We start from the raw sequence: 16,713 nt of genomic DNA, 5'->3' as shown, positions 1-16,713 counted from the left end.
GGCCCCGCCCATCTCTTGAAGCCAAGGAACACTGCAGCCACAGTGGGACGCTCATGTCATGCTAACGTGACTATCTCGGAGCCTCTGCATATGCTGTTCCTGCTTGCCTGTACTCACTCCCCTTCACCTAATTTACTCATACTCCTCTTTCAGACCTCAGCTGAAGTATCTCGTCCTCACGGATGCCGTATTTAGCCCCCTGCCAGAAGACGTGAAGACTCACTCTTACGTGTTCCCCAATGAACCCTGTTATTTCCTCTTTTTATAACACTCACCACACTTCGAGTTATCTTTTCATCATCTGTCTTTACTGTTAGATGAGGCAAAGCACAGTAGTTATGATCACAGATGGCAGAGTCAGGCTTCGGTCTGGATCACATTGATAACACTAAGGCACACTTACAGTGGGTAACCTCACACAAGTTTCTTAATCTCCCTGTGCCTCAGTTTCCTCATCTGGAAAATGAGCGTAACAGTACCTATGGTATAAGGTCGTGGTATGGATTAAGTAAATGAACAAATAAAAATTGCTCAAAGTAATGTCTGCCACAAAGAATATGCAATGCAAGTGTGTCTGCTATTGCTATTATTACGGTTAACCAACTCTATTATGATTATTAACACTGTTATTGCTAATCAACACTATGTTCCCAGCACAGGGAGCATGCATCCTAGTGTGAGCCCAGTGCTTGCCCCAAGTAAACAGATAATTAAATATGAGTTGAATTAATGACACAGACATACAAATATGGCTCCACCACTTATTTCACTTGTCCTTCTAGATTTCTTGGGAGTCTTGGTTTCTTCATCAGTAAATAATATTAGTACTTGTTGTGTAAGAACACATGAGATAGTGCATGTAAAATTCTTAACACAATGCCAGTCACACACTAAAAACTCAATAAATGTCAGTTATTTTTATCATACACAGTTCTGAGTTAGAAAACAATTTAACTGGATATACAGACAGATACTGATTTGGTTAGCAGGAGAGGAGAACGAGTGAGCATACACAATATGCTCAAAATGAAATAGGGTTTAGCTTTCAAAAGAACAAATGTATCACTAGCACGAAGAATCTAGACTTAATAGTTGGGGAAAGGGAGACTGCTCCCTTCTAAGCAACGAAGTGATCATTAATTTTTTGGAATATAAAAAATCTAAAATGAACTCTAAGTTCACTAACATTTTTTTTTTTAGAATTTAAGATACAGTATTTACAAATATACTCCAGTATGATGAATACTGAATTTGTACTTCCCATTACTGCAGCAGGCTTCAACAGTTAGATATTTATTTAACAAAAATTAGAACTGTCAAAGTACATTTAATGGAGATCTAAAATACTACTTGAAGTAATACCGTCATGAAATTACTAAAATGAAATTGTAATTTGGTGACAGCGTATGACCTTAAGGGAAGGCCTGACAGGTCCCATTTTCCCATTTCCCATCTACCCTAGTGGAGTCAGTCAGAGCTGTTTCACTGGTTCCTGGTAACCCACAAGCCTCATCCGCTAAGTGAACGTCTTATGGACATCGAAAGAAGTCTGCTTTTGTGCATATACACAGTGGAGAGTTAAAATTTGTATTTCTAAAGCTACAAATTGGTGTCTGGCAGGTGCACAATCGCCCACGGGCCTAAGTTTCAAACGCAACAGCATTATCAACTTCCCGGATGATTATCACTGTAATGGATATACAGCAACTTGCTTTAGTCACGGCCAAACTTTAAAACCCAGGCAGAACAATTTTCTTACACTCCGTCAAAAATTAAAAGTTAAGGTCATAGGTTTCTTCCATTGTTTTAATAGGGGGAAATCACTGGCCTAAATATTTTTAACAGAAAATAATGTGTTACTTTTAATAATGTAAGTAGGGATGAGAAATATATGCCAGAAGAGGATTATTTTCCTTATAATACAGTAGGCATTACATAATTAAGGATATAAATGAAAAGAAACACCAGAACTACTCATTAAAACGCTGTTCAAACTAAACACAAAGCACAGGTATCATTGTGCTTACTCAAAAGGAGTTTCTAATTAGCACAGAGAGGCTGTCAATGTGTGTACAAAGCCCTCTATTTGCAAGATATTGGAAAGTATTTTACGATAGGATAAAAACAATATGCATGTTGTACACTTATTTCCTTGACATTTTGTTTCTTAGGAAAATATTTTGATAAAAGAAAAGAACTATTGAGGCAACCAGCAACCAGGCAGCTTGCATTGAGGACTCTGAAGGTTTAGACTAAATATATTTTTATTTAAAAAATGTGCTTCTGTCAAAAATTCAAGATAAACAAAAACAGTGACTGACCAACCAATGCAATAATGTGTACATAAACACTGAAAGAAAAAAAAAGTCTTTTAGTGAAGCAAATCCACTACAATTAAAAAAAATTTTTTTTAAGATTTTAAGTAATCTCTATCCAACATGGGGCTCAAACTCAGTACCCCCACATCAAGAGTCCCATGCTCTACTGACTGAGCCAGTCAGGCACCCCAATTTTTAAATTTTTATTAGGAGCATTCTTATCCTTGGTAATCCCCTCAAATAAAGAAATCTATGGACTACGGTGGGATATCAAACAATAATGTGAAAGTACCTCAGGGCTTGTAAGATGAACATTGTCAAATAAGTATGAAACTGAATTATCAATTAAAAAAATGTAACAGTGTCTCTTTAAAAGTATGAATAAGAAACTTGAAACATAATTAAATAATCCTTAGAGATATATTCAGAAAGAAAACCTGTGAACTTTACTTTTCCCGTTCTACAGGGTAAAGTGGAACACAAGAATCTTGACAAAGATTAAAATGTGAAATAATAGCATTAAGGGGACATCAACTATTCCCTACACCTTTAACCTCTCGGACAAAGATTCTTTCTTATTTTATCAACGTGCTCCATTTGGAAACTACAACCCCTCTCCCAGACATTACCTTTCCTCTACCTTTTCATTCTTAAATGAGCTTATGGAAAGAGTCATCTACGTGCTAACGTTTCCCCCTCCAAAAGAAAATCGTTCTCCTCAAACCACTGCTGTCTGGCTTCTGCCCCCACCGCGCCACTCAAACTGCCAGGCCACGGCAACAACGGGTAAGCGGCCTCTGACCAAAGCCCAAAACCATTCCTCAGTCTTTGTCGGACGTGACATCGTCGCTTCACAGGTCACTGCTGGGCAGTTCCTCTTCAAACTTGGCTTCCTCACCGCCCAACCCCCCCCCCTCCCCCCCCCACCGACTCGGCATCCTTTCTGCCCTGCCAGTTCCTCTGCTCATTCCTTTCCGGTCTCCTTGGCCGAACCCTCTCCTCTGCTTGCTCTTGCAGGGTACACTCTCCCCTTTTCACTTTACCCTCGTTTCCTCGACAGTTTCATCTACTACCATGGTTTCAACTGCTATCTGTAAACTGATGATTCCTAATTTTTATCTCCCCCTCAGACCTCTCCAGTGACTCCCAGACACATATATCCATCTATCTGTCCGTAAGATTTCTCAATTTGGATAGCTCAGTGTACTTAAACATATCAAGAAAATCTCATGTATCTTCTCCCCCTATAACCAGCTGTTTCTCTGGAAATCCCCATCTTGGCTGATGGTATCGCTCTCCATTATCCTATCAAGATACCTGGATATGGTTCTCTCCTTCATTTTTTAACCACTCAGTCTCAAGGTGCCATCAATTCTGTCTCTCAAATATTGACAAAATCTGTCCATTTTTCTCATTTCCTACCTCTAATTACCTTAGATTGGACCCCAGAGCGTCTCTCACCTGGACTATTACAACAGCCCCTTACATGGTCTTGCAGTTTTCAATCTTAACCCCTTCCAATCAACCATCTATAATCGTGCCAAAATCATCTTTCCAATACATAAATCTGGTTCTGCTTCTCCTAAGGCATCCCACTACTTAATAAAGTCATTTAACTCACTCATTTAAGCAGATATTTATTGTTTACTGTATAACAGATATGGTATTAGGCATATCTGTATCATAGTGTATTAGAGTCGATGAAAACAACATTTAGAGAACACAGGGATGAAACAAATCCTCAAACTGTATGATTACAAATTGTGACAAATGCAATGAAGGAAAACAGGTCACAAAGAGAGTAAGAGGGGAGAATTACTTCAAATTAAAATGTCGTATTATTTTTAAGAAAGGAATTTCTGAGATTTGATGGGTAGAAAGCTGCTGTAGGAGAAAAGGACTTTTGGTAGAGGAAATAGCATACATAAGAGTTTTGAGAGGGAAAGGAGTAGAGAGTGCTAGAAGAACTAAAAGCAGACCTATCTGTCAAAAGCTTAGTAAGTGAGAGAAGGGTGGCCTGAGATAAGTTTGGGGAGACAGGGGCCGGGTCAAGTCCACGGTATGGACTTGGGTTGTTTTGAAGGGCAAAGGGACACAATTAAAAAGTTTTAGGTAGATGAAGGACATGATTAGATTTGTTTTTAAAAGTTGACTCTGGCTGTTGCTGGGAAGAGGCTGCAGCCTGAGTGGGTGTGAGGAACCCAGCTGAGAGGTTATCGTATTAGTCCAGATGAGAAAGATCGTGGTGGGCAGTTTCTCTTAATGTTTACAGAAGTTATTTTTAGGTAGTATAAGGCTGTAATGTAGAAGTCCCCAGTACTTTCTAAATGACGTAATCCTGGGGCCCTTAGGTGGCTCGGTCGGTTAAGTGTCTGACTCGATTTCGGCTCAGGTCATGATCTCACGGTTCGGGAGATCAAGCCCCGCGTCCATGCTGACAGCACGGAGCCTGCTTGGGATTCTCTCTCCCCCTCTCTCTCTGCCCCTTCCCCCCTCCCGCATTCTCTCTCTCAAAAATAAATAAATAAACCTAAAAAAAAAAAGGATGTAATCCTGCTAAACAAAAAGGCATGTGAAAAAAAAAAAAAAAAAGCTCAGGGTTTAATTCATTTGGATATACTGTTCATCATTAGAACGTTTCTAATTACACAGTTCATTGATGATAGTCTAATACGATATAGCTTCTGCCAAACCTACTCAGTATTTGCCCTTTTATGTAACACCTCTCCTTATATGACTAACAGGCATATCATAGTTGACATGGCCAAAAAACAAAGAACCTCTTGATTTCTGCCTCAAGACTAATCTACCTTAGTTAAGTGGCATCATCATTCACCCAGGCATTGATGCCAAAAATCTGCGAGTTATCCTTTCTTGGTCTCTTTCTGCCATATTCCATATCATATGTAAATTAAGTACCAATTTAACTGAATAAAATATTCAATATAATCTATGGAAATTACTCTATGTGATTAACAGAATATGAATCTGGCCACAACTGTCTGGTAGTGATACACTATTTGCATTCATATATCCTTACAAAAAAGATTTTTGATTAGAGAGCAGTTTTAAACAGTAGTACAATATAGTATAACATGGTGATATAATTGTACTTTACCTTAAGGGAATTATTCTTCGCTGTTAATACCTTTACAATAAATGCATACAGACAAAACATGCTTAATTTCTTAGTTCTCAAATTTCATTTACCAACTCATTCATCATTCATGCAGTCTCAAGAACAGAAACACCCACAGCAATAGTGGTCATCTCAGGTCTCGAAAGAATAATTTAAGATCAGAAGTAATTTGTTTTAAAATTAGTTTCTGAATATGTCTCCAGGAAGACTGCTAAAATCAGATCTGTTTCACACTAAACAGGTACTTCAATAATATTGAAGTTCCCAAATACCATTGGCAAATGAGGCACCCTATACGTGTCAACTTTCAGCCAACTAATAGCTTATGGCCTTAGAGCTAAGTTATTTTTTCCCAATTTTTTTGGAAACATATTTATAAAATATAGTAGAGAGATGATGCATCTGTCTTCTTAGAGAAAAGTATTATTTAAGTTATCCCGGACAACTTCACATCACTGGTTTCTACCAGCTGCATCACAATACGTTTAGAATAACCCAGGGAATTCGGAGGTACAACAGTAAAGTTGCTTTCCCTAATTCTGAACGGCCTGTTTGTTTCGTTTTTAGAGTCTTTCTCTTTCCATCCTTCTTTTCAGCTTCCCCTTCTCATGGTCAGAACGTCTTCCTCTACCAATCCATCTCTGTGCTGTCCTTGATTGATGTGCTAGTAATAAAGCTTGAAAAATAAGTCACCTGGCTCATCAGGCTGTGCTCAGAGCTTTCAAGCTGATGTTACACTGTCCTACTTCACACGTGCCAAGTACCTGTGGACACTATTTTCCCTACAGAATGAGATCATAATTGTATTCCTTACAGTTAAAGCTATCAGTAGTCTGACCACTGGTAAGTGACATATTACCATAGCCATTTGGTAATACAGAATATTAGTATGTTCAAATACCCTTTTCTGGGTCAGCCACTAGGTAATATGGTAAGCTCACCCCACAGTTCTACACAGTTTTATGACACCTCGGCTTTTCAAGGTAGATATAGCTTATATCCATTACAATATTGTTATAAAAAGAGAATTTAAAGATGGCATAAGGGGCCAAAGGTAGAAATAAACTGAGTTTACGTAGAAAATAATCCGCACAGGCCAAGGAGGACCTTTATGCACAATACCACGTAGGGCAATTTAGCCCACAAAATACTGACTGTTAGACCATAATCAAAACGAAATGCTACGAAAAAGTGAGAGAGAGAGAGCTTGGTTTATGCATCGCAATAAAACTATGGGTGGATGGGCATAGCGCATCTCCTGTTGCACGCACCCTGCTGCTCGTCAAGTGACATGGATCCGAGCTGTTTGTTAACCACAGAAGAAGGAGAATCTGAAACAAAAATGAGATTTCAACTTAAAAGTAAGCAGCAGAAAACTGCACAGCAATGTCATGATCAACTCTAAGCTTAAGAAACAAATGTATAAGGGCAGAGAACAGAAGTAAGTACCGTGGTATATTTCCCAAGCAGTGAGTAAGCGGGGCCATGTGCTTCAGACAGGTTATTCCACGCAAGCACTTAGCAAACTAAGAATGAGCTGAGAAAATATTCTTCCGCTTCCATGCATATACCTTTTGTCAAATTCACTTAGCACAGGCACAAGGTACAAGGTAGATAAAACAGAACTAGAGTTATCTCTTTCACTAGACGGAAGACTCCTCCCCCTTCTTAAACCCCTCTCTGGCCCCTTACAGATGGCTTTCGTTCTGGACTGGAGGATTCAAAGCATGAAATGAGATGCTCACTACACTCTGCTAGACGGTGGGTATTGCACCTTGAGCTGAAACAGGAGCTCAAGTGAAGACGTGAGACAAAGAAAATGGTTTGTAAGAGAAAACTTCAACGAAGTAATCGCCATGACAGAAACACAGATAATTTTAAAAACTCTAAGATATGTTGTGCATATTAAAACTGTGGTCTGTTGAAGCCTTAGTTTTTAGGGGCCTGGTGGGAAAAGGAAAAGAGAGGAAAGGAATAGGCCTCCCAGTCTGGGCTTCATGCTTTCCACCCCGGCTTCAAATAAAACATTTAATTTTTCATCCTTTTGATGCTCTGAGTTTCTGTGTAAGAATTTGTTCTATAAATGGGTTCTATTGTTTGGAAAAGGCAGCATGATAAAATGGAAAGAGCACTGGTTTGGAGTTAGTGAGTTTTGATTCTAAACCTGGTTCTGACAATAATTAGCCGTGTGACATTTTTAGATCTAAGCTTCTTTCTTCCTGGCCATCCTAGGGACCTAGTAACTTAAGCAAGGCACCAGGGAATAGGAGGTGGCTACTAAGTCCTGGCTTGGGTTCCAGTGTCCCAATGGGGCTAGAATATGTGGATAATAAGCACAGCTCCCCCCAGAATGTAAGATTAATTCCTGGTTTCTAATATCCTGTGTTCCAGTACTAAGCAAATGTTAACAAGACAAAAACCTTGCACTTTTGGATAGTCACCGGTTTCTATTCATAATGGCATTTTATTCCCCAAAAGTAGATAAAATATCTTGAGTTGAGAGCGTCCTTAACTTAATAGCTAAGAAGTTTTTCAGTATATCCTGGTTGCTTCAATTTGTACATTTAACAGTCTAAATCTTGCCACTAGGACCACTTCTATCAACTTTAAATCGTCTACCTTCTGATACGTTTGCTCAGAGACTTTTGAATTACTAGATTTGGATAACGCATGATCATCATCTGAATGATAGCTTTGGCTTATCCTTACTTATCACCTCTTCATCAGAACATTCAGTTCAACAAATCTGCACAACACAAAAAAGAAGGAAGAAATGATAGGATTTCAATCAGTTCCTGAATCTCTCCATGCTTTGCTTTCCTTTCTACAGTTTCTTCTCATTTATCCATTTCAGGGATAGATACAACATTCCTACCTATGTTGTTTTTCAAGAACAGATAAGATGGTTTTTAGAAGACCAAAATTGTATTCCTTAAAGAAAAACTGAACAAAAATTTGAATCACAGTGAAGTATTAGAAAATCCTCCTAGAAAGCGTTTCATGAAATATTTTTGTTATATTTGTGTTTGTTCTACATTTCATTGTACTCTCATTTATAACTAAGAGCACTCAGAAAACTATCAACTCTCTATGTAATCTTTTTTTCAAATATTTAATTTTTCCACAAACGTTATGGAATGTACAAATCTTATGAAATAAAGACCATCTTATTTAATTTTATAGATAAAAATTTAGGAAAGAGTATGTCTCTAAAAAACCCATTAATGAAAGATCTAGAATGTTATTATCTCCTCAAAATTATATATTTTCAATCTCTTTAATGATTTAAGGTATTTAAAAAGTTTACATTAAAATAGTATTAAATGAAAAGGGTTTCCTCACTGGTTTTATATCTGTCACAATACTGTACGTAGCTGGGGAATTATTTGTTGTTCCTTCCATCTTGAAAGACCAATCTTTAAGAAGAAATCCTTCTTGATCATTGCTTTGTTCTATTTTCAATCTTGGGCACCATGCAGCTGTTTTTTGGAAGGATTATTTTCCTGGCACATAAACATGTGAAGTGACATGTTTCCATACCACTAGATATTCATAAATACAGTACCCATAACTTCTAACTTACAGAAGTACTTCCAAATATTAACACAATAAAATTAGTTCAATGCTGATTGTGTCAGTATGTTTGCACGTTCTACCCCGTTTGCCTGTGAAATAAATATCTTCCAGAAAGCACCCATTACATAATAAAAATCAGACTAGGGCGCCTGGGTGGCTCAGTCGGTTAAGCATTTGACTCTTGGTTTTAGCTCAGGTTATGATCTCACAATTTGTGAGTTTGAGCCCCACATCGGGCTCTGCGCTGATGGCGTGGAACCTGCTTAGGATTCTCTCTCTCTCTCCCCCTGCCCCCCTCCCCGTCTCTCCTTCTGATCCTCCCATTGCATGCTTGCTCTAAGATAAACTTTAAAAAAAAAATCAGATCATATGGTCTCATAATAATTTATTACAAAATGCAATATGGTTGGTCCGCTTATTGCAAGTGTTTAGAATTATTAGTTTTAAGGTAGAGATAAGCTTTAGGCTAAACTCATTCAGTGCTGAGCTCAAGGTGTCTCATGGCCAATTTCTGTGTATTTCCAAAAAATTTGTGTTTTGGTCTCGAAAAAACTCTTTAGCCCCTTGACATCAGAATTTTCTCCAGTGTAGACAAAAATAAGGAATTATAGTCTTTTAATAAGGTTTTTATTTTTAAGTAGCTCCAAACCCAACATGGGGCTCGAACTCAAGACTCCAAGATCAAGAGTCGCATGCTCTACCCTCTGAGCCAGCCAGCCTTCTGGGTTCAATTTTAGCTTTTCCACTCAGTAATACCGTAACCCTGGAGAAGTCATTTAACGTCTCTATGTCTCAGTTTCTCCATCTGTAAAATGGGAATAATCACAGTATCTACCACATACTATTCTTATGAAGACTTAATGAGATGATCCATGTAAACTACTTAGATAGCACATAGGAAAGGGTCAATTAATGTTACTATTACTTGCCTCTTGTTCAGAAACATGATATTGAATGAAAAATAATGATAGGAAGCTGTTCTGAAAAATATGGAACGTGTTCCCATGACTGAAGTTCTAAGACGCTCATCACTGGTGTGCCCAGATTCTGTCATTCAATGTAGCCACGGATGCTTATAGAACGAGACTGACATCATATCTGAGTTACTAACTACAGCTTATGCTATAAACAGTAAAACAAGGATCAAATGCATCCATCTGAGAAGTGCTACACGTGACTGTTGTCACGGACAGTGGGGACTAGATGTTGTGTAGAGCCTGCTTGCACAGGATCGGGTAAGTGCTGATTTTTTCCAATATGGCTCAGTTTTGAAAAGCCCTTTTTCAAAAATAATCACCAATATTGTATACCCTCTTGGGGTATAAGAATTACTTTTTTTCTTTTCCAATCAGCAAAACCGTGCCATAAAGTGAAAAAACAGTTCCTACCTGACCCCCTCTAGGCTGGCTCCATGCTCCAGTGGGGCTCTGTGGTGGTCGAGCCAGTACAGCAGACTCCACAGGGTGTTGTCACTCTGAGCAGGAGCCAGCAACCCATGACTTCAAAGGACCTGAAATGGAAAAAAAGAGTCGGGTTGAAAATCAGCAATCCGCTGACTGCCTCTGCCGTAGCTGTCTAGGGCATTCGTCTTTAGAGCTCATTCAAAACCCTGAATGCCGTCAACTGTGCATGGCTGTGATAGGAGGTAACTTTGAGGCGGTAAGTGGAAGATATGGTAATTAGGACAGCCCATCATTATGTGTACTGCTCTACTTAGGAATGCAAACATGTTACGCCATATTGTCTACCCCATACTTATGTCATCTCTGGAAATTACGGCAGGCCACACTATCTAAATAAATCAGTAATTGGGAAACTGAGACACAAAGCAGCCAAATGATCAGTCCGAGCTCATCTAGTCATAAGGCCAGGACAAGAATCCCACCAGTAATCTGATGAAGGCAAATTCACCTCTTTATGATTGAAAAAAAAAAAAAAAATCACTCAAAGCCTAGAAATAAGTTATGATGTATTTTTTAAAAGCCTAGGAAATACAAGGCACTTTTTAGTTTAGAAAAATAAACATACTTTAAAGTAATATATTCTGACTTTGAAAAATGAAATTTTTAGAAATTAGCTATGATGGATCAATTAATGTCCACAATACACAGACAATATTGTACCTAATCATTAAGTTTAAGAACATGTTTTAATAATTGCTATTCAAGGGGCGCCTGGGTGGCTCAGTCGGTTAAGCTTCTGACTTAGGCTCAGGTCATGATCTCACAGTTCGTGAATTGGAGCCCCATGAATTCGGGCTCTGTGCTGACAGCTTGGTCCCTGGAGCCTGGAGCCTGCTTCGGATTCTGTGCTTCCCTCTCTCTCTGCTCCACCCCTGCTTCACAGTGTGTGTGTGTGTGTGTGTGTGTGTGTGTGTGTGTGTGTGTGTGTCTCAAAAATGAATAAAATTAGGAGCGCCTGGGTGGCGCAGCCGGTTAAGCGTCCGACTTCAGCCAGGTCACTATCTCGCGGTCCGTGGGTTCGAGCCCCGCGTCAGGCTCTGGGCTGATGGCTCAGAGCCTGGAGCCTGTTTCCGATTCTGTGTCTCCCTCTCTCTCTGCCCCTCCCCCGTTCATGCTCTGTCTCTCTCTGTCCCAAAAATAAATAAAAAACGTTGAAAAAAAAAATTTAAAAAAAAAAATGAATAAAATTATTTAAAATAAAATAAAATAACTGTCATTCAAATAAAATCTACCTCCTTGTTGAATTTCATAAATTGAATTCCTATTCTGTATTTTTATAATTTGTGTGTTCTAAAAAGATGAATTCTGTATTAAGTTTATTCATTTTTCCTCACATCAAAAATGTACTACATGGACAGAATATACAGATTTTTATTAGTCATCCTCTGTAACAAACTATGCATTATTTAACTTTTCCTTATTTAATTACCAAATAGTGTTCTTATGACATGTGAGGACAGAGTAAAAGTAGTATTATCAAATAAACACAGGGCATGTCAAGATTAGACTTATTAGGATCTAAGATGTCTCGTATGAATGCTATGTTAAAAGCAGATGAGGGACGCCTGGGTGGCTTAGTTGGTTAAGCGTCCAAGTCTTGGTTTCGGCTCAGGTCATGATCTTGCAGTTTCATGAGTTCGAGCCCCACATCGGACTCTGCACTGACAGCACAGAGCCTACTTGGGATCCTCTCTCCCTCTCTCTTTCTAACCCTCCCCCGCTCATGCTGTGTCTCTCAAAATAAATAAATAAACTTAAAAAAAAAAAAGCATGTGATACAGAGGAGGTATTTTACCTTATGGTGAAGGGAACAATACACACTGACTGTTTAGCCCTAAGGGTCTCTAATATTGACCATGTAAGACAGCCTCAGGGCCCAACAGGGTGTTAAAAAACAAAGTAGAGGGGCCTGGGTGGCTAGGTTGATTGAGCATCCAACTTCAGCGCAGGTCATGATCTCACGGTTGGTGGGTTCGAGCCCCACATCGGGCTTTTGTGCTGGCAGCATGGAGCCTACTTCAGATTCTGTCTCCCTCTCTCTCTGCCCGCCCCTCCACTCGTGCACGCACTCTCTCTCTCTCTCTCTCTCTCTCTCTGTCTCCCAAAAATAAACATAAAAAAAAAAAAAAAAACTCAACAAAACACAACAAAGTAAAGATAACACATTTCTCAACCTCAAAATGGGCAAGGTGTCTACTTTTTAAAGATTACCACAAATAGACTGATTACCAAACTAGATACTATTTAATAAGAAATTTCAGAGTTGGTAAAATAGCATCTTATTTCAGAGACTACATAATCACTCTAAAGCTTACTGTTTGTAAAAAAAAATCTGTTTCAATTCAAACTGGTAAGCTAGATATGAAAGGATGAGTCTAAAAATATTGTTCTAATGTCTACAATGTACATTTCTTTTCTGCTAATGTAGACAGTTTTATTTTATACTCAAACTCACTTTAATATTTGGTTTGTCACCTGCTAAATTTCAGTATTTTAAAAATATTTAAATATGTGTAGGAACACTTTAACTTCCTTATTGGTTTTTATGTTGCAAAATTTTTACTTTTGAAACACTTCGGCTAGAGTTTTATGCACAGCACAAAATCATAGCAAAATGTCTCATTCTTAAATGTCATGACTGTCATTTAATCAAGCTTTCCAGTCAGTTTTAAGTACAGGAAAAAAAAAATGGTCAGAGACGTCTTTCCTTGGCTGATAACACTCAATTAAAAATGAGGCTCGGAATCTGTTCCAAACATCACACCTATATTACAGTCATTTAAATATATTTTATTTCACCATGGTATTATATAATGTGCTTCTGTTATCAGCACACGGTAGAACAGCTATTTATAAAGTGGAGGTTGCTAAGTTCTACCAATATATAAATGAATTCCAAGTAATTAAATCAGAGTTCTCAAAGTAATGAATACCCCGCCTCTGCAGGGTGGCAAAACAAAGTAGTACATCAAAGTATCATAATCTCATTTGTGGGAGACCCTGGACACACTCCAGTTCCTAAACAAAGATTTGCACAGCACCTACTACGTAGCACCTCTAGGACAGGATATATAATACCTATCATCCATCTTGAAAGAATTAAATTGGCAAACTGTTTTATGCTATATAATTCTTCCCACAAACATTTGGGGACTATCGTGAGCTTCCTGGCCATGAGAGAACTGGCCCATTAAAATGCTCAAAGAAAGAGAGAGTGGCACGGATTATCACGGTCATAAACTCCCATGAGTTTTATAGCATAAGACTATTCTGGCAGGAGACTGTAGAGTATTTTTGTTGTCCTATATATCAGAGAGTTGATCACGTACACAAGGAATAAGTAGGCAGATACTGAAAACTTGCAAATAATCACAGAAGAGGATGACTGAGTCAGCAGGCTAGCTGGCCAAACGACACCGTAATTCTAAAATCTAGCACTACTACCTTCCCAGGAATACTGGCTAATGTTCAAAGGAGAAACAACAGAAGAAGAAGAGGAAGGGCTAGGGGCCAATAAACACAGGTATCATTTCAGCACGTATGAAATTTCAATAGAAATGCCAAAGCAGGCTCTGAATTCACTAGGTTATTAGAAAGTAGCTCATTAGCGTACAAGTAATAAACATCTGCCCCTTTGCAGAAATGTCACAAACCAAATAACGGATTATTCTACGTTCAGCTCTCCGGCCAACACCGCTGCCGCCCGTGTTCCTCTAGCCGCGACGGGGAGCGCCGGATGCGACAAAGGCGGGGAGAAGCCGTAAGCGCCATCAGCTCTTTCTGAAGGGCAGGGCAGCGTCTTGTTACACAGCAGCAGTGTTAAGACACCAACTCTACCAGCCGCTCGAGGACACTTGACGTTAATAACCTGAGGCACAAGGGTCCTGGGAAGAGCCCTCGTGAGAAGACTGACCGGAAGGAGGCTGCTGGGCGCGCGCAGCCAGCTCTTGCTGCCTCTGCTGTTCGGCCCTCTTAAGCCTCAGTTGTTGCAGGCGCTTACGGAGCAAAGCTATCTCAGGCCCCCTTAAAAATTCTGACACAGATAGGAAAAAAAAAAAAAAAAAAAAGGTGAAAAGATAGTAATAAGAGAGGAAATGGTAAGAATCTCTTACATATTAAAGAGAGAAGGGTATAAAGAAAACACGTCTCATGGAGGAATATTAAAAACAAATTACTCACGAGAAAGAAATTACTGATCATCACATTAGGAGATACACTATACACACTTACGTATTCAAATGCATCTATTTAACCACAACGAAATGAATTACACACATATAGTCTCGAAGGATATTTAAGTAACTAAATAGAATGACAATAAAGTCTTCCGTAAGCAAAACATTTTAAAATGTTCCTTTCGTCACTAATTTCATCTTTCTATAACAAAACGATACTACGAAAAATTAGTAACTATCAGTTATCTAATCTATATACAAAATTGCTAACTTCGATCAGATAATAAGGAAAATTCAATTAAAATTATGAAAAAGTTATGTATTTGTAAACAGTTCTTGGAATTTATTAATGGAGGGCTCTTTAAAAAGTCAAAGTTACATAGTTTTCAGCTGAATAGAATTGTCATTTACTTTTTTTTTACCTAAAAAATATTTATATAATCTTCAATATTTTCTTAAAGCAGCGGTCATAGATAAAAGTAGAAATATAACATAGAATTCTGCAGATACATTTGAGTGCCTACTATGTATGAGGCATCGTTTTAGGCTCGGGAGAGAAATAAAACACTGAACAAAATGGTCCCTACTCATGTGGAGTGTATGTTCCGAAAGGAAGAAAGACATCAGTGAACTCACGTCACACACATATATGTAATATACACGTAGGTGCTCGTGTAAAGCAGGGACAATTGCTGTGAAGTAAATTGGACGGGGTAAGATGAGGGGAACAGAGGTAGCGGAGGAGGGGTTGTTTTCCGTATGATCACTGAGGGAGGCTTCTCTCATAAGATGATTTTTGAACAGAGACCTCAAGGACTGAGGCAGGAAACCACACGGGTGCCTGGAGGAAACGTTCCAGGTGGAGGGAAGAGCGAGTGCAAATGCTCAGAGGAGGAGGTGTGTCTGGGTGGGGGACGTATCACAGGCAACGGCAGAAGAATTTACTGGTAGTTTAGATGCAGAACGATCCCCAAATTCTGGGCCTACGTAACAAGAAAAAGAAGAGTTTGTCATTTTTTGTGACGGGGAAAAATGGAGCAGCAGGTAGTAGCAGAGGGAAGAGGAGAACTAACAGCTCAGCGGAGAACTTGAGTAGGGACTGGCTGCGACACTCTAGAATTCACTAATAAATTGGATGTCGCTGGTGATGTGACTTGAAGCTGCTGCAAGTGCAAGTGGGAAGAAAGAAGTCTAAGAACTGAACTCTGGGACACTGCAGCGTATAATAGAAAGGAGAAGCCGTGAGTAGGAAGGAGAAGCCAGCGAGGAGGTTGGAGGGAGCAGCTGTGTCAGAGGCTGCTAATATGACAAAAAAGACACCTAGAATTAACCACCGGCTTTTGCACCTTGGAAGTCATTCATGATCTTGACAAGCTATTTCAGCAGAAATCACAGGGGCCAAAACGCAACTGGAACAGGTTCCAGAGAAAGAGGAGGTAATGGAGTAGAGACACAAGGCACACATATACTCTTTCCAGATGATTTGCTGCTAACAGGGAACAGAGAGATTGGCTTGGGGGTGGGGGGGGGGGGGAATAAAGAGCCCAGGGAAGTTTGTTTAGTTTGGGAAATAACACATATGTCTGTGTGCTGATGAGCAATGTTTAACTGAGGGAAGGAAGAAAGAGGACACATGAAGAGAAGGGGGCAAATGCAAGAATGCTGTCCCCGAGCAGCCCCAGAGACGAGCTGCAGTGGTAAGCAGAGGAGGCGGCTCTAAATAGGTCCAGAACGACTTCACCACAACCAAAAGCAAGGCAGAGACGCAAGGGCTGCTGACTTGATGGTGGCGGCACAAAGAATTCTGTGTCTCTTGTTGACGCTGGCAGCAAATTACACAAACCCCCCCGACGACTTCTAGCCTCGTTTACCTGGAGTATAAAGGTGCAAATTTGGTTGTTTCCTGAATCAATCGTGCCAGAGATATTAACATCTTGTTACCAAGTTCTCTACTTATAAAGAATTTTATTCAGTCAGCCGACTGGCAGTTAAGATTTAGCAAACAATTCAAGTATCATCACCGTCTCCCAATGCTAGGTTCT

At 39.3% G+C, this 16,713-nt stretch overlaps 1 protein-coding gene across 7 annotated transcripts in view; it reads right to left on the bottom strand.

Moving 5' to 3' along the window:
* DCAF6 (DDB1 and CUL4 associated factor 6) overlaps window positions 1-16,713 on the bottom strand; it is a 134,590-nt gene that overhangs the window by 49,854 nt on the left and 68,023 nt on the right. For 2 of the 7 annotated variants that reach the window (XM_078441159.2, XM_078441160.2), the window contains exons 11-12: window positions 14,365-14,529; window positions 6,729-6,788 (exon numbers count right to left, since the gene is read on the bottom strand). The exons of 2 other annotated variants lie outside the window; for them this stretch is intronic. In XM_078441159.2, coding sequence (XP_078297285.1) covers window positions 6,729-6,788; window positions 14,365-14,529 — 225 coding nt within the window. The remainder of the gene's footprint in view (window positions 1-6,728; window positions 6,789-14,364; window positions 14,530-16,713) is intronic. 3 more of the 7 variants (XM_078441162.2, XM_078441163.2, XM_078441161.2) reach the window with 2 other exon arrangements.

Source organism: Panthera onca, chromosome F1 (genome assembly GCF_046562875.1).
Source record: "Panthera onca isolate mPanOnc1 chromosome F1, mPanOnc1 haplotype 2, whole genome shotgun sequence".
Lineage (NCBI taxonomy): Eukaryota > Metazoa > Chordata > Mammalia > Carnivora > Felidae > Panthera > Panthera onca.
This window is presented reverse-complemented; position numbering and strand designations above follow the sequence as displayed.